Raw genomic sequence first — 23,535 nt, 5'->3', positions numbered from 1 at the left:
CTTCTGACTTGTTCTGGCATTGAGTCCAACCCGAACCCGGAAAATATTTTCTGGTGTGCCTAGGCCAAAAGGCTTCATCCAAACCCCACCTCGATTAGGTGTAATACATACAATGGATAAAGCCATCTTAAGACCTGCTCAGGCCTTAAGACACATCGGTAGTGGCTCCATGCTGCCACCATGCTACTGCGACTTTAGCCTCTACGGCTATGCAATCTGCAAGAAGTTTGTGCACTACGCCAATCCATCCGAGTAGCCAACAAAGGGCACCTACGGTCCATAGGAACTCAAACAGGCAACTTGACTCTCACTCTGATCAGTATCAGGTTAAACTCTTTCTTATCCAGAATCGACCTTGATATATCAAATATATGTCCAACGTGCAACGAACCCTCGAATGAAACTACCCACCCTTAGCATGCCCAGCTAACACAACACATCCGACACCCCTCTTCCTATAGTCCGACCCCGTCGAAACAGCATGTTTCCTGAGCTTACCGTTGGATGATCTCGATGACAATTAATCTGAACTTTACCGTCCTAATGGGGACTAGATAACCGTTACAACAACAATAGAAGCAAAGTTCGTAGCAATATCTTATGGGTACTACTTATACTTTTTATGGAGCAAATTTGTTCTTAATAAGTATACAGTGTGTGTAGAGTCCAATGCTTCGAACCAGCAGTGAAGAAGCTCACGATTTCGCCATATTTAGCTATACATCCTGGTTAAGGTGTTAAAGAAGAAACCAATAATATGTATTATGGCTCCATGAGATGCGCAGCATGTTCCCATAATATTTTTGACCACCCTAATGTATGCATATTGCTTATAATAACAACTTATTTACAAGCATGCGTTGGAGTTGAAAGAAATATAAGTCGAACAATGGAAATTCTCTTCGCACAACACACATACATGTATAGTATATACTTATATACAAGTATACATATATTCACGTACACACACGTACATTGATTCAAACTCACCAACGCCACATATTTAATTGTGCAACACCAGTGATTTAATTTAAAATTTGCTCACTTCCACCACACACTGTTGGCTCAACGATAATTAATCACTATAATGAGTGAGTATTCACTGCCGAACACAAGCACAATCCAAAAAAAAAGTACAACAACACCAACAAATGAATTAAAATTAATAAGTTGCGTGAAGCTTTTGCGGTTGCGAGGGCATATTGTAAAAATGTTTTTAAGTGGAAATTTCAAGCATGGCGATTATGTAATTATTTGTGTTGGATTTGGATCATTTCATGCACACATACATATGTATAAATATAATATATATATTATATATACCATATGTACATATAGATAAGTGTGTCTGTATGGATATATGCTTATGTGTGAATAAAAGGACTTAACGACTGCCCTTACTTAAGTATGTAATTAGCGCTATTGATTACGTGGCAAGAATTTGTAATTAAACAATTTAATTATTAATGCATTTTTTGCACAGATTCAATGAATTTTTTCTTAAATCAATCGCTCAGAAGTAATTTTAATTAGTGTTAAGTACTTTCCGTGAATTGCGGCTGGAAGCAAACTTTTGAAATGCACTTTAATGATGTGGCAACATTTTAGGAAATATGAAATGGAAGTACATATATATAGTTAAAAACAAATTCTATTAATATTAGAAGATTTATGAATTTGGAAAAAAAGTTCAAGTGGTTGAAGAAACAGAACAGATTGACAGTATAGGCCCGAATTAAGAGTTTAGTGGGGGAGTAGCTCATAAAAGATAATAATTTACCAAACTCACCGAACACATAGCAAAATCTTCCTGACGTTCATCCTGGCTTGGCCACTATTTCCGAAAGCTCTCCTCGACTTTACAGCAACCATTTTCACGTTGGCGTACGGTACACACTTTTCATCACCAGTACCCATCCGCTTCGGAACTTATCGTTTTTGTTGCGTTTCGTAGAAGTAAACTCGGCCCATGAGTCTACACCTAACCTACTCCCAACTCATGTCTCTCCCGTAAAATCACAGGATTAAGTATTTCTTCATGGGACTGATTGACCCCTAATATACTGTATAACATCCTTGCATTGACCAGAGGACTGACACATGAATTCTTTGGCTGAAAGTGTCTACTGAGCTAGACTTTCCCTAACGGCATTAGACCGCTCTATCTGCTGATAATGGATCTTATCTCTAAAACCTAATGACATCAATCAAGTTGAAATTGACCACTGAGTTATATGATGCTATTTTAGTATACATAACAGGTCGATTGAAAAATCTCCGGCCACTTTAGTAAACACACATTTTTGGTAAGCTTGCTATTTTTTATTCATCATAGTTCAAAAGTGATATGCTGTTTTTAGCGACTCTCCAATTTTTCGATGCCATTTTTGCTTCAAAATAGGCCTCAGTTTCGGCGATCACCTCCAAAGGAGCATTCTTGTGGGCTCTGGTAACAGGAAGTAGTCGCTCGGGTCCAGATCTGGAGAACACGGTGGATGTGGTAGCAATTCGAAGTCCAATTTATGGATTTTTGCCATCGTTTTCACTGACTTGTGACACGGTTCACTTTCTTTTTCTTCAAATGCGGCGATTTCATCTTCAAAAAGGTTCATCAACGCTATTTAATAGTCGTTTTTGATGATCCTTCCTTTTTCAAGATAGTCAATAAACCCACGTACTTTGCACAGAGCTTTTTCATACCCAAATATTCGGGAATGCTATCATGTACATGGTCCGTGGATATCTTTAGAGTGCCTGTTATCTCCACTAGCTTCACTTTACAGTCATTCAAAATTATTTTGTGGTCTGGTTTGATGTTCTCGGCGGTAAGAACCTCTTTGAACTCCCACTGTCCTCGGTGCGCATTCGACTACGTCTAAACTTAGCAATCCTTAATAGTTGAGTTTCCTGGGACAGTATCTGCTTTAACTGTATTTTTTCCATTCAAACCCCGAAAGTGTTGTTTCATTGGATATTCCTTTTCATAATTTTTTTCACAATAACAAAAGTTCCTTCACTTAAAATAATATAATTCTCAAAACAATGACCCGACAGCTTTCACATTTATACACGCGTCTTTTAAGGTTAGGCTAATTAAAAATCATATGGATTTAACCGTAGTAGCGACGTCTATGTGTCAGACCGGGGTATTTTCAACTGGGCTTCAGTAAGAGGTCTAATGAGCTTTTTACTCTATTTTTCAGCGCGGTTCGTGTTTCTTTAAGTTTAATGAATCCGATTGTTCAGTGTCCCATTTTTGCTGTAGAATATAGGCTGATGTTTTGTTCGTTCATTTCAGGACTATGTGGCGACCATATTAACCAGTAAACCAGAACCATCTAAAAAAAATTTACTAAAATTTATCCCAGACTAACCATACAAGTATAAATATTATATTTTTACGTTTTCAATACAAATATATTTTGTAGCCTTCAAAAGTGACTCCTGTGCCAGATTGCCAAAGCTTGATCTAGTATTCCTATATAAGCCTAGGTTGGGATGCCTTTCTGCGCCTTCAGCGAATTTTGTTTTTTTTCAGTTCCGAATAATTTTTGGCGCGCCATTCGCTAGATCGTTACAGAGTTTCGACGTCATATTCATAAACCCACCTTTCCTCACCAGTAATGTTGCGTTTAATGAATATAGGGTACTCAGCTACGTTGTCAAACATCTTTTTAGCGAGCTGTTTAGTTCAAATGAACCAGTCCGGATCAAATTTGATTAAAGGATATTATTTTTAACTAGTCTTGAATTAGTTTCAAAGTGAACTTTGTGTCTACATTTAACAATTAAATTAAATTAAAAACATTTATTGATATATTCTGAATCTCGTTTGAGTTGCCAACTTGTTGAACTCGCCTTAATCTCCTTCGCCGCCTACAAAAGTACATTTATATTATACAAAACTCAACTTTGTAACAACAATTTTATACTAACTGTAAACGATTGCCAATCACTTTTCATATCCAAATTGGATAGAAATAAAAACCATTAACGCACATGTTATCTAGAAACTTCCAACTGAAGTGGGTTACTCATACGCCATGCGCAACTTCATGGTGGGCGATACAAAAGCCAAAAACGAGACAAAATAACAATATTTCATATGAATACGTAAGCAATCCATATATAGCATGGTGGGTGTGTGCGCCTCGAACGGCTGGCTATAGAATTTCGTAAACAAAGGCGCGTCATGTTGCAGGTGGCAGGTGTGGCAGCGCTCTATTTCTATGGCGCACGCCAATACTTGGTACATAAATGCTTTTAACGCTAAGCTGTTTTTACTTTACTCCACTGATATGCGAGCGTGTAGTTGCGTATGTGTGTGTTCACTGAACTTTCACACATCCATGCATACATACTCGTATTCCTCCAGCGTGCAGCCATTCAATGCTCTCATATTGCATTTACACGCATCGAGTGCGGTTTTTAGCGACAACGGGAAACTTTTCAATCAGATTTCCGTTTCCATCAACGTTTCCGTAACATCGCCAATTCAATGCGTACAACAATGGCAATAACAAAACCGAGTGCGAGGCACGTACAGCACAGAATGTGCGGCATTCCACCACATGTGGTCGAATTATTATTGCGATTGTGAATTGAAAGCTTGTATGCTTGAGCGGAAAGAGGCGTTAGTATCGCTTGAAATGTGTATGAATCGTACACTAAGTAACACGCGTAGTTTAGAGCTCCCGTTCGGCTTGAATTTATTGCATACGTTGACACCGATTGTCTGCTCTTCGCGCAGCACATGGCGTTCGAATTTGTCTTTGTGGCGTTTTTGCACCGTACAGTCGGTCTTTTGTAGCCCAGTCGGTCCGGTCTACTAAACTTTGAAAAAAACCGCAATTGAAGTGGTAATAAGAATAATATTTATTATGGTCATATGCCACCAAGACCCAGTTACAAAAGCTCGGTGTGGTAATCATATGTTGACATAAGACCACTTTTGAGCCGTATTCACGAATGCATGATCATTTGAGACTATCTTAAAGGATCTGGTGTTCCAAAATAGAGCTTAGGTTAGAGATCCAGTTTCATCCGGTAGTCATAATACTGTTAGTTCTGTCCAATTTATCGAACGGAACTTGGATTTTGAATAAATAAAGCTCGGATTATAGATCCAGCTTCTTCCAGTAGTCATAATACCGTTACTATCGTCCAGTTTATTGAATGAAACTTGGATTTTGAATAAATAGAGCTCAGGTTAGAGATTCAGCTTCATCCAGCAATCATACTACCGTTACTACCGTCCAGTTTATTGAATGAAACTTGGATTTTGAATAAATAGAGCTCGGGTTAGAGATCCAGCTTCTTTTAGTAGTCATAATACCGTTAGTACCGCCCAGTTTATCGAGCGAAACTTGTATTTTGAATAAATAGAGCTCAGGTTAATGATACAGCTTCATACAGTACTCATAATAGCATTAGTACGCCCAGTTTATCGGGCGAAACTTGGGTTTTGAATATGTTCCTCTTCAGACTTCAGTTCTTTAGTGAACGATCGGTATCTTCAAGTCACTCCAAAGAACATTAAGCGAGCATATCTGGAAAAAGTCGCAGTTGCAGCCTTAAAGATACTTCGTGTAGTAAAGTTACCGCGAACCCTGAAGCTCTAGCATAAGATCGAAGCGACCAATATTCCGTCTGAAACCAAATACCTCAGTGCTTCAAAGCAAAAAGTTTTATAAAGATTTGAAGGAAGCCACTGTGTTTCTCCTGCAAGTTCTCTCGGAAAAGATCGGAAGTAGTCTACGTAGGTAACAAGTAGTCGAACACCAGCTTTTGTAAGATGGGATCTTCCAGCTGAAATCATGCCAAGTCAGAAGCTTCATCCGATGTAAAGCGACAATAGATCGTCCAAAGAGAGCCAGAATTTTCGAACTCCGACTCTTGAATGAGATAACCATACTACACGTATTTCTGCTGCAAGTTCGCCCGGAAGCAGTCAGAATCAGTCAGAATCAGTAGAAGTCAAGGCTAAGAGGTAGTCAAATAGCAGCTTATGTTAGCTGTACTAAAGGGAGTCGGGGTCCTCGAACAGGGATCACTTCCAAGCCAGAAGTTCTCATATAAGCTCATATCCTATAATTTGAAGACATCTGAGGATAAGGATTATTCCCGGAGTCATTGAGAATATCTAAGGTAATGGAATTCATCCAAGGCTTATCCCACATATTATCCGTGAAAAAACTAAATTTTGAACGTGACCCGAATCATGTATAGATATTAAAGATTATCTGAAAGAAATCGGTGTGCCCTGACTAAAAATTGTAAACTAAAGTTTGTATCCTTGCAGACACTTATTTAATGTCTTCCAATAATTTGATGATTAAAACCGTTTAAGGTATCAGTAAAGCTCTTATCCAAGCTGTAAACTCAGCTTTGAGGAACTCGATAAGGAGCTTTTGCAATATTAAACGATCTTCTTTCTAACCGACTGAAGCTTCAGTCTATTTGAATTATATAATATGTGATTAACGGTTGCATGAAAAATTTGTTAAAGTCCAGTTATTTGAGTTACCTAAAGTAGGGTATTCAAAGTTCGTTTGTACTGTAGCGATTTCTCTTCCTTTATTTCCATTCTTTACACCCATTCGAACTCATCATTGTGCTGTTATCATTTCTCTTTTGCAGAGCAAAGACCGGTCGGTGTCCTCAGTACGTGACCGCATTTACGACGATCCAGCATACACAGACGATATCAGCCACCTGGCGAACCCACTACGCCGCAACAGCTGTTCGGGTAAAGCGGACGGCAAAACGAAATCCTTTGCCAGCGGCAATACGGCGAGCAACTTGACGGCCAGTGGCAGCAGTTCCCTGGGAAAGCGCAGTAAATTATCCAAAGAATTTTTGCAGCAAAATAAATTGCGCGATGGTGGCGCCACATATGAGCGCGACGCATCGAGCAGTTCAGACGAGCCGCTACGTTCGGAGAGTCAATCCAAAAGCGGCGCAACGGCAAGTGTCGGACGACGTGGACGCAGTCTAGAACGTAGCGCAGCTGCTGCGGCGACCGAGGGCAAGAGTGGCGAGCGAAAACGTGAGAAGCGCGAACGCAGCAATAAACAGAAAAGCAATACGACGAGTGTGGAAAACAATGCACTTCTCACACAACACGCCGAAATGCAACAAAAACAAGAAAGTTATATTGAAACAACAAACAACACGCGCGCGTCAAGCAATCGGCGGTCGAAAACGCAGTCAGCCGTGATGACCAAACAGTATAGCGATGGCGCTGCAGCCGATTTACAATGGGCGGTCGAACAGCAGCAAGCGCGCGATGAGATTTCATCCATGCACAGCAGTGCGTCTGCGGTGAAGGCTGTTGCAGCAACAAGCGCCGCAGGCGGTGCCAGCTCGAAAATGCAAATTGGCAGGCGCTTCTTGCGCGGTGAAATTGGCATTAAGAGTTTCAATTACTACTTGCTCAAGGAGGGTATTAAGAGCTCGAAGCGCTTTGTGGAGAAGCAGCGCAACTCATTCACAAGCGGCTTAGCGAGCGCGGCTAGTGGCGGCAAGAAGACGCACTCACGCAGCGAGGAGAATATCTATGAGGAGATTTTCTTCAAGGACGCGCCACCATCCGATGATGAACAACAGCAGCAACTACAACAAGAACAACAGCAGCCGCCACCGTTACCGCTGCAGCAAAGCAATAGCGCACAGGCGCATGCACATACACAGCTGCAGCAACAACAAACTCCACAAGCGCCACACACACAACACGCACATCAAGCTAGAGGCGCCGAAACGCCCATATCACAGTGCAGCGGCAGCGAGGAGGGTGTCTACGCCGACTGTGAACTCTGCCTGCAGCAATGCACCAAAGAGAATTGCGAATATTGCTACGCGCAGCAGGCAACGGCTGGCGCGGATGAGCACGCGCAAAGCGCCAGTAAAATACAGCGCGATATGGCCAAACCGTATGCGGTCGTGCCATTACAACAACAACAACAACACACACTCAACAAGCTACCACAACAATTCGATGTGCCGGCGCGGCCATTAATCACGCAAGCGCCAAGCGCCGCGCCCGCCGACTACAACAGCTCGAGCAGCAACGGCGGCATGGCGGGCGCGCAACTACCCGCCGCGCACATACTTGAGTTCCAATCGTACAATCCGAATAATCCGGGCGTTTACAAAATAGAGACAACACCGGTGGCCATTACGGGTGAATACAATCCGATATTGCAATTTCAACAGTCCTCACCGTCGACAGGCACCGCAACAACAACAACGCCCAGCATAGAGCTACAGCCGCTGGGTTTAGCGCAACATGCGCCGAATATGGCGCATCAACAACAACAGCAACCACAATTGTTACAACAAGTAAGCTATCAGCCTGCAGTACAACACCAACAACCACAACAGCAGCAACACTTGAAACATTCAACCAACAATTACATATTGCAAACGGGCGGCGTTGGTGGCGGCAGCGCGCCAACACATCACCACTACCATCAGTCACCGACAGTGGTCCCCAGCAGCGCCGGCATACTCATAACACAGCAGCGCGCACGCGGCCATCGTATGGGCAGTCACCAACACCAACAGCAACACTCACATTATATGCTCACTTATCAACCGCCCGCAATGGCCGCAGGACCGCCCATCTCCGGTGGCGGTGGCATGCAACGCATGAACACCAAATCATCGTCGTCCAGCGATTCGTTACAACAGCATCAACACTTGCATAAATACAACACCATGTCACGCCTCGAGGCGCAACAAGTGCTGTTGGGCGATCCTTTCTATGGCGGCGCCACTGTTGGACCGACGCATTCGCTCATGTTTGCCGCCAGCCGCCCCATAGGCGGCTCACAAATACTCGTCGATTCGTATGAATTGCCGCAAATGTACAAAAGCGATTCGCGCGCTTCCATACTGAGCGAGTACTCGTTGCGCAGCAGCGACAATTCGCATCGCTATAATCGCTTTCGTTACGCAGGCGGCGGCGGTGGCAGTTTTAGCGGCGTCGCTGGCGGTGGCGGGCAGGTGAGCGACTCCAGTCTGGGTGACTCGCTGTTTTCCTGCACCTCCGCGCAGCGTCGCTACTTTGGCAGTTCGGAGAGTTGCCGCTTTGGTTTCGAGTGTCGGCGCTGCAGCTTGGATGGCGGCGAGAAGTGTAGCTTCTCCGACACGTGTCGCTATGAGTGCCGCAACTGTGATTGCTCCTCCAGCTACTTCTCCTCGGACTTCGATGATATGTATGGCAGTGTAGCGGGCGCTGGTGGTTCGGCAGCCGCTTTAGCCGCACAACGCAGCAGCGGCATACCGCGCAAGACGGCGGCGGGCACACTTCCGCCAAGCGCTGGCAACGCGGAGTACGAGCGCAAGCAGGAACAACTCGACTTGAAGCAGAACAAGTATGCGCAGGATTTCTTTAAGCATGTGAATGATGTGAAGCGCAGCATCTATCAATCGGAAATGCAGCGCAATGCAAGCGGCGCCGCCGAGTACGCAGTCAGCAGCAAATTTGAAAGCAATCGCGCTAAAGCTGCTGAGCGCGGCGCTAACGTGCAAGCGCCAGAAAGCAGTCCACGTCGCTACGTCGCCAAAGATGCGCCGCAAATAACTACACTACCGTTGACCAAAGAGCGTTTGCGCACAGCGCGCGTCACAGCTGGCACGCACACCGACAGCTCGACTACGCCCACACCAGCGCCTCGCACAAGTCTACAGCAGACGCTACCACAGCCAACACAACGCGCGTCGCGCCACACAGCGGCCGCAACTGCTTACGAGCGCCACAGCGAATATCCTTCATTGGATCGGCTGGTGGCAAGCGCGACGGGCGCCATACCAAAAGCAACAACTGTGTGCTTGCAAAGCGCTGGCGGCGCTAAGCACAAAAGTAATGCAACCAACACATTGCCAACAGCAAACAGTGATATTAATAGCAATAGTGATCAACCGCCGCGCCATAGTCCACGTCACAGTCCAAAGCATTTGAAAATTACCGATCGCCCACTCGGTTTGTCTGCCGCCTACGTACAAACCGCCGATGGTGACACGGTCAAGGCCAGCGCGCGCAACACACGTGTCGCCGCTGAGGCGCTTACTAATAACAACAATAATAACAACATAACTGTAGCATTAGCCGATGCCAATCACAATGAAGCGCCCGCAGCCGCTTTATTAGGCGCCAGCACAGCGGGTAGTGCAGTTAGTGCCGGCGGCGGCGGCTCAATGAAGCGTGAACCACGTTATCTAAGCGTCGAGCACAATACCGGAAGCGCACCTGCCGTGCATACCAGCAAGCGCCACCACCGCAGCTCATCCGCCTCCAAGCAGTCATCATTGTCCGTGACGCGCCGTAGCAAGGACATACCGGCGCCACCGCCGCCATCGCCGGCCACCTACTCAGACCTGCAGGAGCTGAAGGTGAACATTGAGAACGCGCAGCAGCCAAAGCAACTGGATGAGGTTGAGTTGAAAAAGTGCTCTGCCGAAAGACGCAAGAAGAAGCATGCCAAAGCAGATGGCGAAGCAGCCGAAAGTCAGTCGAAAAGGGAAAAAGAAAAAGATACACAGCGCCAGCTGTCACTGCAAATAACTAAGGACGCGCAGTTAAGTCCAACCAAAAGTGGCAAACACGACACAGATAAGGCGGCAAAGTTAAGACTTCCAGCAACAACACCAATAAAAAATGCTGACAGCTCTTTGCGTCAGGATTTATGTGAGCGCCCAGCTGCTGCATTGCTGGCGGCCGCAAAATCATCTGTGGCTACTGCGGTGGCTGTGGCAGGTGCTAATTGCATGCCAGATGCCGCAACGAAACTGCAACAGCAACAGCAACAACAACAGCAACAGCAACATCTTCAAGAGCGCACACATGACAAGCTGAACAATGCAAATTACAATAGCAAGCATGCCTCAGAGGCAGTCAAGCAACTGGAAATGTGCAACAACGCACATGCCACAGATGATGATGATGTCTTTTATGATGCGCGCAGCGAGGATTCCGGTGGCACGGTGTCGAGCAGCTTGCTGCGCCGCCAAAAAGCAACAGCAGCGACGTCGACGGCAGTCAGTAGCGGCAGCGAGCGACGCGGCAAGGTGAGTAATGCAAATCTTTGCCTTTATATACATATATATGTATGTGTGTGTGTTGTATGTATATTATATATATATATATGGATGTGTGTGTGCACTTGTAGGTATGCTTCTTGCATTTGCTCTTTTGCCACAAACCCGCTGCGCCGCAATGCTTAGCAAAATTTCACTTAAACGCAAATCTTAGCATACCTACAGGCGCCGCCGCACATGTTTGCACTCGACTTCAACGTGCCTTTCTTTATTTGCGTGGTTGCGCATAGCTGCTGCATACTCAAAGTCGCCCAACTTAGTCGCTTGCCTAACTTTCATTGCATTACTTGGCGTTTGTTGTTGTTATACAGCGCTTTTTGTTTTTATTGTATTATGCATTCGTTGTTATGCAGCGCAAGTTGTTAGCGCGTTGATTGTGCAAGCAAAGTTCTGCCACTTTGTAAGTTTTCTTCTTTTACTTTTACCTTGTTTATTTGCGGAGCCCGCATGTGGCGCTGTCTACCTTTGCACCCACCTTCTTCTTTGTTGTTGTTGTTGGCGTTGTCTGGATTTATTTCAGTCAAGTCTCATGTCAAGCCATGTCTTTTTCGATTTTTCTTCGCATTTTGACATCGAAAACTTTGTCCTGCGCTTCACGTGTTGACGCGCGCGCCAAGTCAGCCTTGTTGGTACTCTGTCTACGCGGCGCATGGCGCGCGGTATGAGATGTGCGTTAGGCGCAATGCGTTGTGTATTGCATAATCAGCGCGCCGCCCTGCCGCTGACTTTTCATTGCATTGCATTGTTGGGATATTTCATTAATGAAACAATTTATATTAAATGAGTTGAAGCCGCAGAAGTCAAGTCAAGCGTCAGCAACCTGGCAGGCAGGTAAGCGCAATGACAAGTCTCCCTGGCGGTGTCGTCAGCTCTGTTCGGTTGTGCATGTGCGCATGTAGGCCTAAGCAGCTGTGGTATGTTTGGTATGTGCGGCATTTTGCATATCTATGTTTCTGTGGTAGTGTGGTTGAGGGTTGCATATACTCGTAGGTATGAATGTGAGCGATTTGAACTCAAGAAATGGTTGTAATTGCGTAAATCTATATAAATATATATATAAACGGTGCGTCAGCTCTTAGAGGTAGGTAGACAGGCCCTTTAAAAATTCAAGAAACCCAACGCTTGAATAAAATGTGTCTATTTAGACCGGCTTCTGAAGTTAAACCATTGTAAGAATTGAGTATTGATAGCTGTGGGCTTATTACTCGTATGACGACGTGGAATGGTCTTCGCGATTGCAGGTTAGGTTAGGTTAGGGGCAATGGCTGATCCTCAAGTTGAGAATCGTACTTGAACTTTGCTATATAGTGCTTTGTGGAGTCAAAAAATAACAGATCTTATGATTTGGCAAAGCGCCTTGTGCCCAATACAAATTTTCTAGGTGTTTTATTTTTACTCCCACCAGCTCGGCGGTTCGTCTGAAAGAGTGAGCTCAGTTCAGGCAAAGGCGATGCAATCAAGAAGTAAGAGTTGAGATCTTTATACCACGTCTTCTTCCAAACAACCTCTACAACTAACATCCAATTAGATGCTCAATCTTTCCGCCGCGTAGACACCGACAGCGCAATGACCTGTTAGAATCCCCACAATTAGCGAAATGCTCCGGCAACTTCCTTTTATCACTCTAGATGTTCAAAAAAGTGATAGAAACAAGAAAATACGTTAACTTCGGCTGCACTGAATCTAAAGGGTCATCCATTTCGACAGACATGACATACCTATGTTTATCTCTTCAAAAGATGTACATATTGTTGACACTGGTTTCTGCACAGATGGTTCTATATGGTTCATGAACTCTCTATTAACTCTTGCTTCACGCTTCTACAAAGCCTTTGAATTTTTTTAAACACAAATGGCTACAAAACCAGTTTAACCTCACTTTCGCATACAGCGAGTTCATTCTTGGTAAGGCTTATACTAGTATGAATGGCTGGTCATGGCGGAATCGCAGAGAGCTGTATGTCAGCTAAAATTGGTGTTGTTATTTAGTCACTTAAAGAATTTAAAAGTTCTTTTGTTCTTTTGTGACTTATCATTTTGTCACGCTACGTAAACTCTGCTAACTCTGGTCAATTCCAGTATCTCCTTACTGGTCCTTTTGTCACACAGTTAAGAGTAGTTATAGAAATTCATTGAACAAATTTTTTTGTTGAACATTATCAAAGTTGATTGGAAGATGGCAAGATCATCCTTCCGTCAATTCTTTCACGAGTATTTGGCATTTTAAAGACTAAATTTGAATTTTGACTACCACTTCACTACCAGAAATATTTTATCTTTGCCAATTTTAGTTGACTTCAAGTTGTTAGGTTGTCAAATATATCCCTTCCGGTTTTTTGCTCTTTATTCAATGCTTTATAAAAATTGTTACAGTGATCGGATTTAGTTCAAATATGCGCGGTTTCGTTCGATAATCTGTTTCCATCTAGATGAATACTTCACAAAAGCCCCTTCGTAAAGCCACCCTTCTCATTTGCGAAGAACTCGGACGGCCACTTTTCACAAGTCTCTTTTGAGTTCAACTTTACACCAACTAGGGCTTTCGCCATGGACCGGAACAGGTATTAATCAATTGAAGCTATGTCCGGGCTATATGGTGGATGCGATAAAACCTCCCATCAGAGCTCTCGTAGCTTCTGACGAGTCATCAACGAAGTGTGTGGTTTGGCGTTGTCCTGGTGGAACACTACACCCTTCCTGTTGGCCAATTCTGGACGCTTCTGGTCAATCGTCTGCTTCAAGCGGTCCAGTTGTTCGCAGTAGTTGGTAGAATTAAGCGTCTGGCCATATGGGAGCAGCTCATAGTAGATGATTCCCTTCCAATACCACCAAACACAGAGCAAAACCTTCCCGGCCGTCAATCCCGGCTTGGCCACTGTCTTCGTATGTGATCCATTTTTCATCGCCAGTCACCATCCGCTTCAGAAATGGTTCGAGTTCATTCCGTTTCAGTAACATATCGCAGGCGTTGATTCGGTCCAGAAGGTTTTTTTGCGTCAAATCATGCGGCACCCAAACATCAAGTTTGTTTGTGTATCCAGCCTTCTGCAGATGGTTTAAAATAGTTTAAAATAGTTTGGCCACTCCCAACTTCTGGACGATGTCACGAGATGCCATATGCCGGTCTAACACGATGTTTTTACGATTTGATCGGTATTCGTCGTCACAGGGCTTCCGCTGGCTGGCTTATCTATGATGTCGTTTTCAACTGCTCTGAATCGTCGAAACCATTACTCTGCAGTTCGAAGTGATAGAGTATCTTCCCCCAAAACAACACTAATCTCACGGAACGTTTCTCTAGCGGATTTGCCTTTAACGAAGGAAAACTTTAAAATAGCGCGAATTTCGGCGTTAGTGAGTTCCATGTTTACACGTCTATAACTGTTGAACGCAATAACCAAACTAATCATGCATAGCGTCGTTTTGTAGGTTATGTCATGACCTTTCAAAGATGTATAATGTACGAGCTCTGTAGAGCTTTTTACATAGCTGCGAAAATCAAGACAAATAGGCGGAAGGGAGATATTCGACAACCTACTAGTATTGCGTCGAATTTTATTCGTTCTCATGAACATAAAGTCCCCCAAGTCAGTTACAAAAATGGATGCTATCAAAAATATTTTTGGCTAAGAGAGGATGACAGAGTACGAAGATGTTGGAAACTATGGCGAAAATATACATATTGCGACTCGAGATCGTCGAGAGATCTGATTCTGAAGTACTTACTATATAAAAATATTCAGTAAGGCAATAGGAATAATAGGTTTTGACCTACGAACAGTAGACCGAAAATTTGTTCCAAAAATATACACTTTCTCTGCTTTACAGCAAAACTTTCGATAAATTCGAATATTTCTGTAAAGAACTTTTTAAAACTTTTCTGAGGAGCAAAGACATTGAGCACTCTTATAAACGTCTTCTGAAGTAAATTCCAAAGCCTTTCAGAATAATAGCAACTGTTATAACAAGAAATGTAGGAGATGAGAGACCAAAAAAATCCGAAGAAATCTTGGAAACTAAATGACATTTCCACCAAGTTAGCGATTACGTTAAATATGTAAACAAACAAACGGCAACTCACGAATATTTAGCAAACAACAAACGAAAAGTCAATGAAACTACACAGAAGTTTCCCTCATAATCTCTGCTCGCGGAGTGATGCGGCAAGAATAAACCAATCATAAGAATGCCAGGCATTATTTGTAGCTATGCGAGGCCGGCAAACTTAAACAAACGCCGCAGGGAAGGGGTTCAGAGTGGAGGGAGAATGGCAAGAAAAGGATGGTGCAAACAAACAGCAGTGACAATGAATTTGAACTGAGAAACCTCGCAGCCATCCACGACACCTGCGAGCGGCGCGGGTGGTATGTAGCTAAGTAAGGCGCTCAAAATCACAGCAGAGACAGTATTCTTCGCACAAAACGCTGAGTGTCGATGTGCCTTTCTCATTGACAAAATCATTAGCAAGTTACTGGCGCTTCTATGCCCGTCTGTCTCTTAGTTTGCGAAGACAGGTGAGCTCCTCTGCTTTTTTCTTCCACTTATCGTCAACTGTGCGGCTGACAATGCCAATGCCCCAGACGTTTTGCATTTCGACAGACTTGAGTCAAAGTAAAAGTTTTTCAATTAATTGAGCAAATTTGCTTAATGTCATATTTCGCGGACGAGGACAATGGCACAAATAGATTAGGTGGTAGCCATATAACGGTAACAATGCCTAGAACAAAGACATATTCGTGAGGTGAACAAACTGTCAGCCATATTGAGGAAGTAAAGATTGCCTAGCAGTTGTTGGTACTACAATTTAAGACTTTCACGGAATGCAGGTAGAGTTGAGACAATGTCAGATTTGTGCTCGGAATAGTTGTGTGTGTAACAGTGTGTGTAAAGGTCTTCGCAATGTCGGCTTAGTAATAACAATAAAGCTAATAATAGTTTGTTAAGTTGAGTGACTTGAGGACGGAAATGTTGGAACTTTTGTTATGAGGTTTTAGACCTTTTTAATGCAACAATGGTAGGACTCTTCAATATTTTCAAGCACTTTTAAGGGTTATGTGAGCTTTTAGACCAGAGATATGAGAGCAAGACTTTAGGTTATGTAAGGTTAATTAAATATTCTGATTCTCCGTGAGGCCACTTGGATAATTAAAGACAACCAGAGATGCCTGTCCATCGTGTTGCCCAGAACTACTAGATATGGATAAGAAAGACCTTCGCATGTCAACAAAATGCCTAGGTCTAGCCACAAAGTAGTTGGGTCGGTTACTATCTACTCCTGCCAATTCGTCGAGTTCGTAACAAATGTGGCAAGGCAGTTAGGTTAACCTTAGTGTAGCGAAAACTGGACTGTAGGAAATTTCTAGAAGGGAAGGGTCTAAATGTTTCTATCTCATTTTCTTTCCTGCAACTTTAGCGTCCTCAATAATCTTTAACACCACCGCCTGAGTTCCCATGAGACAGTGTCCTATCATTGCGGTCATATGAAACTGGCTAGGAACTAGTAGTTCCATGGATCTTGTGGGCCAGATGGCTTTCGCTCACGTGAGGCCCACAGATCCAGTCTTGGTAGGATTTAGGTAAGGATGCTCTTTCTTATAGGTTCATCTGTTTTACTGTCTCAGACGACTCCGCTGTGAACAGGCACCCACACAAGTCATCGTTAATATGAATGTAGGGCTCAACTTATCTTAAGAAAGCTTACCCTAAAATAAGCCACACTTCGTAGAAGTACATCTGCTGTTACCTTAATGGCTGTCACCTTTTTGTAGAGCCACAACAGTGATTTGACAAACTGAAACAAGAGATTGAGAGCTCCAGGAAAATCTGGCTTCTTAAACTTCCTTGTTCTTTTGTTTTTGTTTGCCTAGGTGCTGAGGATATGCTAATGAGCATAGGATAATGTCGACTTTCGATACCTTGTCTATCACTTACTCTATATGAGTTCTAAAGCATCATCGGTCAACGAGTTAGCCTGATCCTATGATATTTTTATTGTATTTTTAGAGGCATTTTCCTTAGGACCCTAGATCAGACCAAGGGCTTCACTTCCGCAGTATTTCCGAATAACTTCTCTAGAATTATTATCTGGCTACAGCGACAGCGGGAATCCATTATTGATGTAGGGATTGAGTAAGTCTTCGGAAATTATGGTGTCTGAGTTCTCTCCCCGACTGTAAACCCCTCTACTGATCATCTATATATGTGACCTGGTCTACAAAAAGGGAGCTAACGTGGAAAACTAGTTTTCTGGGAAACAGCTGTTAAAAATAACAAAATAAACAACTCGTTTCGTTATCTCATTAATTGTTTTTTGACACCTAAGCCCCCAAAATTTACGTAGACCACTCTTACTTCACTTCACTTATATTAAAAACTTGCCAGGAGTGGCATACTTTACTGCGTGGATTTCTGAGACCATCCATCCCCAAAGTTGCTGTTGCCTCAAACCCGGATTCCGCTGCTTTAAGTGCTAGGGTTCCAGAGAGAGCCGAACAATAGTTTCTGACCGGAGAGTTAGAGTCGGCTACGCTAAGAAATCATCAAACATAGCCAGATGGAATTTAGGATGGATATAAGCAAATATGCGAGAAACGTGTTCAATCGTAAGCGAGAAAATCACGGGCCTTGTTCATTCAAAGTGGTATTCTCAGCTCATGGTCATTGCGTGTCTGAGTTCTAATCGTATAGCCTACTACAGAGAAATATATTAATTATAGTTAAAATATGGATGAAAGCTGGAGCCTCGAAATTCCACTGCCGAACCGAGTTTTAAATTTTGGCATACCCCGTACATTATATATACATACACTCATACTTCAATTTACACAATCTTAACTGTCTCTTATAACGAATTCACACGACCGTTGAACACACTTTAAAAAGTACCGTTTCTTACAGGCAACAACGAGCCCTGAATTCAACCGGGAGCAACAGAACAAAGCAGAAGAAGAAGAAGCAGCAGCGCCAGGAGAAGAGCCATCACATGAACACATAGCCAGCGGCAGCGACATTAAATTGGACACGGACAATGCTGGCGCAGTGCAGTCGGTCGCTGCGAATGACGAGGCCAACGCGACCACAGTACAAACGAAATCCAAGGACACGCTGGCGGCTAACAGCGAGAGCATCAAAAGTGAACGAACGAAAAGCGCAACGAGCAAAATCAACAACAACAACAAGACGACGACGACCAGCAGCGAAGCTGCCAAAAGTGCAGCAACACAAGCTGAAGCAACGAATGTGACAAATGTTGCTGCAGCCGGAGCAACAGGGTACTCGGCGATGGCATTGAACCTGGGCGACGAGGCAAATGCAGAAAATGCGGCAACCTCGGCAACTACAACACAGCCAGGCAGTAGTGAGCAACACCGAAATGTAGGCGGCAGTGGCGCCTTGGAAGGTGGCAGCACCGGCAGCGGTCACCACAGTCGGCGAGAGAAGAAACGACGCGCCGCCACCAGCAGCAGCAGCCGAGAATCGTCCGGCAGACAACATAAAGCAGCAACCACCATTCCGGCAATGACTATAAGTTGCGACACATGTTGCCAGATGGAATGTGAGCAATATCAACAGCAACAACAACAAACACTGTTGTACTCACAGCCCAGCCGCCGCCATGAGTCGCGTGCCGAAACGAAAACCAAAACAAGCAAAGCCGAAAGAGCGAACAAAATAAAAGACGAAAAGTGGAGAGAGCGCGCCGTGGCAACAACAAAAGCTAGCGCTAATGAGCAAGCAACAATTGCGCCAACAACAGCGCCAGCGTTGAGTGCGAGCACAAGCATGCCAGCTGGGAAAGAGCGGGCAGACTCGCCGCTGTCGTCGTCGTGGCCGACATGCGCAACAGCTATGTTGACACGCGCGAGAGCCGAAGCACAAGATACACAGCCAACTGTAGTGGAGCCGCTGCAGTTGCCTGCCATTGCAACAACAACTACAACAGTAAACAGCACAATTACAACAACTTGTACAGACATGATGCAGGCAGTACTAGTCGAGCGAATTGGCGCGCAAAGTGACAACAGCGAACGCAACACTGAGCCACACACGCAACATGTTGCTGAACATGTTGCTAACAACGCTGTTACGCAGAATGTAGCTAACAGCGCTGCTGCCAACGAACAGTCTGTTAGCAAGTGCGTAGCAGACGAGGAACTCTCGGAGATATCCAGCGCAACAACAACAACAGCTACAACAACAAACGCCACCATCATTATAACGCCAGCTGAAGCCACAGCAGCAACAACAACAATAACAGAAACCATTGCCGCTTTAGTGGAGGCTGTAGACACGGGCGACGCCACAGTGGCCGCCAAACTGTTAACAGTTTCACCAGCAGCGCCAGCAACATTAACGCCAACGCCAGCGCTGGCAGTGACGTCAACAGCGCCAGTTGGCGAAGCCATCACCGCAACAACTTCGCCATGCACCAGTGCGGCCAACTCGACGGTCAGTTGTATTTCGGATATCGCAGGTGTCACTACGCCTTCGTACAGGTATGTCGCACGCGCGCGCATTTCACATTTTCACATTTACAGTTTGTTTTGTCTGTTCTTACATTTGTGAGCAAAAAAGTACCTTCGCACCAAAAAAAAAAGAAAGAAATTGCAAATTTTCGCACATTTATTATAAGCGGTGCGGTGCGGCGCGGTGTTAAATCATGTTAAGTGTGTGTGTATGTGTCTGTGTTTGTGTGGTTATGAAGCAAAACGTTGCAGTGCGCTAAAGTGTAGGTGATAATAAATTGGCAGCGAGCGAAATAAGCAATTTCTATATTTTACAAAAAATGTGCTTCGTGCAACAACAACAATAATACAAATTTGTTACAACAACAAAAACAACAACAACAACTTTGTTCGAAATGAAAATGTTTTAGTGCTTGCGCGAAATGTGTCGCAGCACTATTTTGTTGCTGTTGTTGTTTTTTCTATTTTTTTTTGGTTGTTGCATGCATTGGCTGTCTTGAGGTTTTGCTTGCAACAGCGCCAACGTCGATTTGCAGCCATTAATTGTTGCTGCCTTTTACTGTTTTTTCTTTGCTTTTTTCGTTTGTGTGTGGAAAAGTCGTCGCAAAAACGTGTGTACGGTATTTATTGGCGATTTGAGCGGGCAAAGTGCTGTGGCAAGTAATGTGTGACTTTTTACTATTTTTTTGTTTTTGTTTTTATTTATTTTTTTTTCTTTTTTCGCTCATTCCAAGGCAATGCATTTGCTTGTGGCCGGTTCTGTCTTCGCCTATCTGCGCTTAAGCTGACTTCCTTGTTTTACTCGCAATTCGTGGTTCGGGCGACACGCAACACGTTTCTCGGCGCGCGTACTTAAAATTGGTGTGGCGACCAGTCTAAGCCGATTTGAAATTTTACGCACCATCTATGCCAGTGCCGAGCGACAAAAACGTACGCATGTTTTAGCTACCGTTATCCGTTGCTATAGTTGTTTTCGTGTTTATTGTTGGCGCAGCTGAATAAGCTCAATCGGGCGGCGGTTTAAGGCCTTGTGCCCGAGTGTCCTTCTGTGGCCACGCACTTACTACATACAATATTGTATTTGTGGTGGTGTGTACGTGTGTGTGTAATATTTTTTGCAACTAAATAAATACAAGTATTGAATAGATGAGCTCAACAATAAATACAAAATAAAATTCACGAAGAAAATTAAAATTTAATTTACAGAAAAATTTTTAAAAATAATAAACGATTTCTAAAAAAGAAAAAAGCAATAAAAATAATCAAATATAGCAAAAAATATAAATAATTAATTGGAATATTAAATAAAAAAAAATTATAAATATTTGTATATATTTTTTTTAATAATTAAAAAATTAATTTAAAAGAAATTAAAATAAAATTTGTCAAAAAAATTATAAAAAAATGAAATATATTAAAAAAATAAGCCAAGAAGGAATTGCAAATAATTAAAATATCAAAAATTAAAATAATTAAAATTAATTAAAAAATATAAAGAAGCAATGATGCAATAAAAAGGGACCAATATGTTTAGTCAACTGACTTTTTTTAAATTAAAAAGTAACAAATAACAAAAAAAAATTAACTTATTAACACTTATTAGATAATTAGAGACAAACTGTTAATGGACTAAATTAAGTTGTTGTTTGGATTGCGCAGCTGACTAATTTTTCTTTATTAAGTGTCTTCCCATTTAAAAAATAACTAAAAGTTTCCTTTTGTGTAAGCGGACAATTTAAAATTAGTTAACGAAAATTACAAAAAAATTTAAAAATTAATTCAATTAAAATTAATTATTAATTTAATTTAGTTTTTATATTTATTTAAAATTTAACGAAATATTACTTTAAAAATTAATTAAATTAATATTCAAAAAAATTAATTAATTAAATTTAGTTTTTATATTTATTTTAAATTAAATTCGATATTAATTTAAAATTTATTTTTTTTTGAAATTAAAATTAAAATTAATTACATTTTTATACTCTCAGCAACAAAGTTGCTAAAGAGAGTATTATAGTTTTGTTCACATAACGGTTGTTTGTAAGTCTCAAAACTAAAAGAGAGTCAGATAGATGTATACATATACCAAAGTGATCAGGGTGACGAGTAGAGTTTGAAATCCGGATGTCTGTCCGTCCGTCCGTCTGTCCGTCCGTGCAAGCTGTAACTTGAGTAAAAATTGAGAGATCATGAGGAAACTTGGTACACGGATTTTCTTGGCTCCATAAGAGAGGGTTAAGTTCGAAGATGGGCAAAATCGGCCGGACATTCCACGCCCACAAAATGGCGGAAACCGAAAACCTATAAAGTGTCATAACTAAGCCATAAATAAAGATTTTTAAAGTGAAATTTGGCACAAAGGATCGCATTAAGGAGGGGCATATTTGGACGTATTTTTTTTTGGAAAAGTGGGCGAGCCCCCGCCCCCTACTAAGTTTTTTTGTACATATCTCGGAAACTACTATAGGCTATTCCAACCAAACTCTAATATAGAGTCGTTTCCTTTTCCTGCAGGCATTTCCATTACACAGCTCAAAAATGGAAGAAATCTGATAATAACCACGCCCACCTCCCATACAAAGGTTAATGTTGAAAATCACTAAAAGTGCGTTCCACCGACTAACAAAAAACGTCAGAAACGCTAAATTTTACAGAAGTAAATGGCAGAAGGAAGCTGCACCCAGGCTTTTTTTAAATTGAAAATGGGCGTGGCGTCGCCCACTTATGGACCAACAAACCATATCTCAGGAACTACTTGACCGATTTCAGATGAAATTCGATATAAATTATGTTTCTTAACACCCTGATCGACATGTACGAAATATGGGTGAAACTCGGTTCACAACCACGCCTTCTTCCCAATTCAACGCTATTTTGAATTCCATCTTATGCCTTCTCTAATGCCAAATAATATATATGTACATTAGGAACCAATGATGATAGTCGGAAATAAAACTTTACACAAATACGGTATTTGATCTGAGGTATCCCTTTGTGGAAAAATTGTCGTGATCGCCTATAACTTTTCAAAGGTCCCGCTGATATGCGAACACGAAGAACTCAGTGCCTAACCTACACCTAACCTAATTTTTCACCGAAAATATCGTTACTCTCCGTCAGAATTTTAATTCTAATTACTTTTAAGGCAGCAAAATAAAAAAATATGTAAATGACGGATAATGAAATCTCCGATTATCCCACTTATTATCATGCTAGAGTATATAAATGTTCGGTGACACCCGAACTTAGCCTTTCTTTTAACTTGTATTTCATTAAATTTAATATTATTATTAATTAACTAATTAATTGAATTCATTAATTACTTTTAATTTTTGAAATAAATTTAATTATTTTAATTTTTACATTTAATTTACAATTTTTAAAATTAAAAATTAAATATAAATTCATAAAATTAAATTTTCGCATTGAGTTTTATTTAGTTTCCTCAAAACACTTTATTTTTAAATTAAATTTAATATTATTAATTAACTAATTACTATATATGTGATAATTTAATTTACTTAATTAAATTTTAGTGTAATAGATTGTTTCAATCAAAATTATTAGTTTAATTAAATAAAATTAATATGTAAGCTTAATTAATATTAAGCTGCAATTTTAAATCTATAACTTAATTAATGAATCTAAATTTAAGTAAATTATAATGTAATTAATTAAATTAAAATTTAGTTTAATTAAATAAAAAATTTAATTAATATGTAATCTAATTAAAAAATTAGAAATTATATTAAAAAATGAGAATTCATAAAACAAAATTCTAAATTAAAATCATATCCTTGCTGGATTCGTTAGATTTTTCCTGCTTCGTTTGTGGCCATGCGAAGTCGTTTCCTCCCGTGAAATAGCGCGTATGTGTGTGTTTTTGCGTAGATATACATTAGGGCATATACATGAATAGTTTATGAATAAACTCAAAAGTCAGAAGCATAAATTGCTCTTACACACA

The 23,535-nt window shown here is 41.9% G+C and overlaps 1 protein-coding gene across 2 annotated transcripts in view; it reads left to right on the top strand.

The window, feature by feature from the left end:
* Window positions 1–23,535, top strand: part of LOC105230093 (uncharacterized) — a 359,356-nt gene that overhangs the window by 37,695 nt on the left and 298,126 nt on the right. Inside the window, exons 3-4 of one of the 2 annotated variants that reach the window (XM_049458741.1) lie at window positions 6,640–11,070; window positions 17,998–19,595. In XM_049458741.1, the coding sequence (XP_049314698.1) occupies window positions 6,640–11,070; window positions 17,998–19,595 (6,029 nt within the window). The remainder of the gene's footprint in view (window positions 1–6,639; window positions 11,071–17,997; window positions 19,596–23,535) is intronic. The other variant, XM_011210682.4, reaches the window with a different exon arrangement.

The sequence above is a fragment of the Bactrocera dorsalis genome, chromosome 5, assembly GCF_023373825.1.
Source record: "Bactrocera dorsalis isolate Fly_Bdor chromosome 5, ASM2337382v1, whole genome shotgun sequence".
Taxonomy (NCBI): Eukaryota; Metazoa; Arthropoda; class Insecta; order Diptera; family Tephritidae; genus Bactrocera; species Bactrocera dorsalis.
This window is presented reverse-complemented; position numbering and strand designations above follow the sequence as displayed.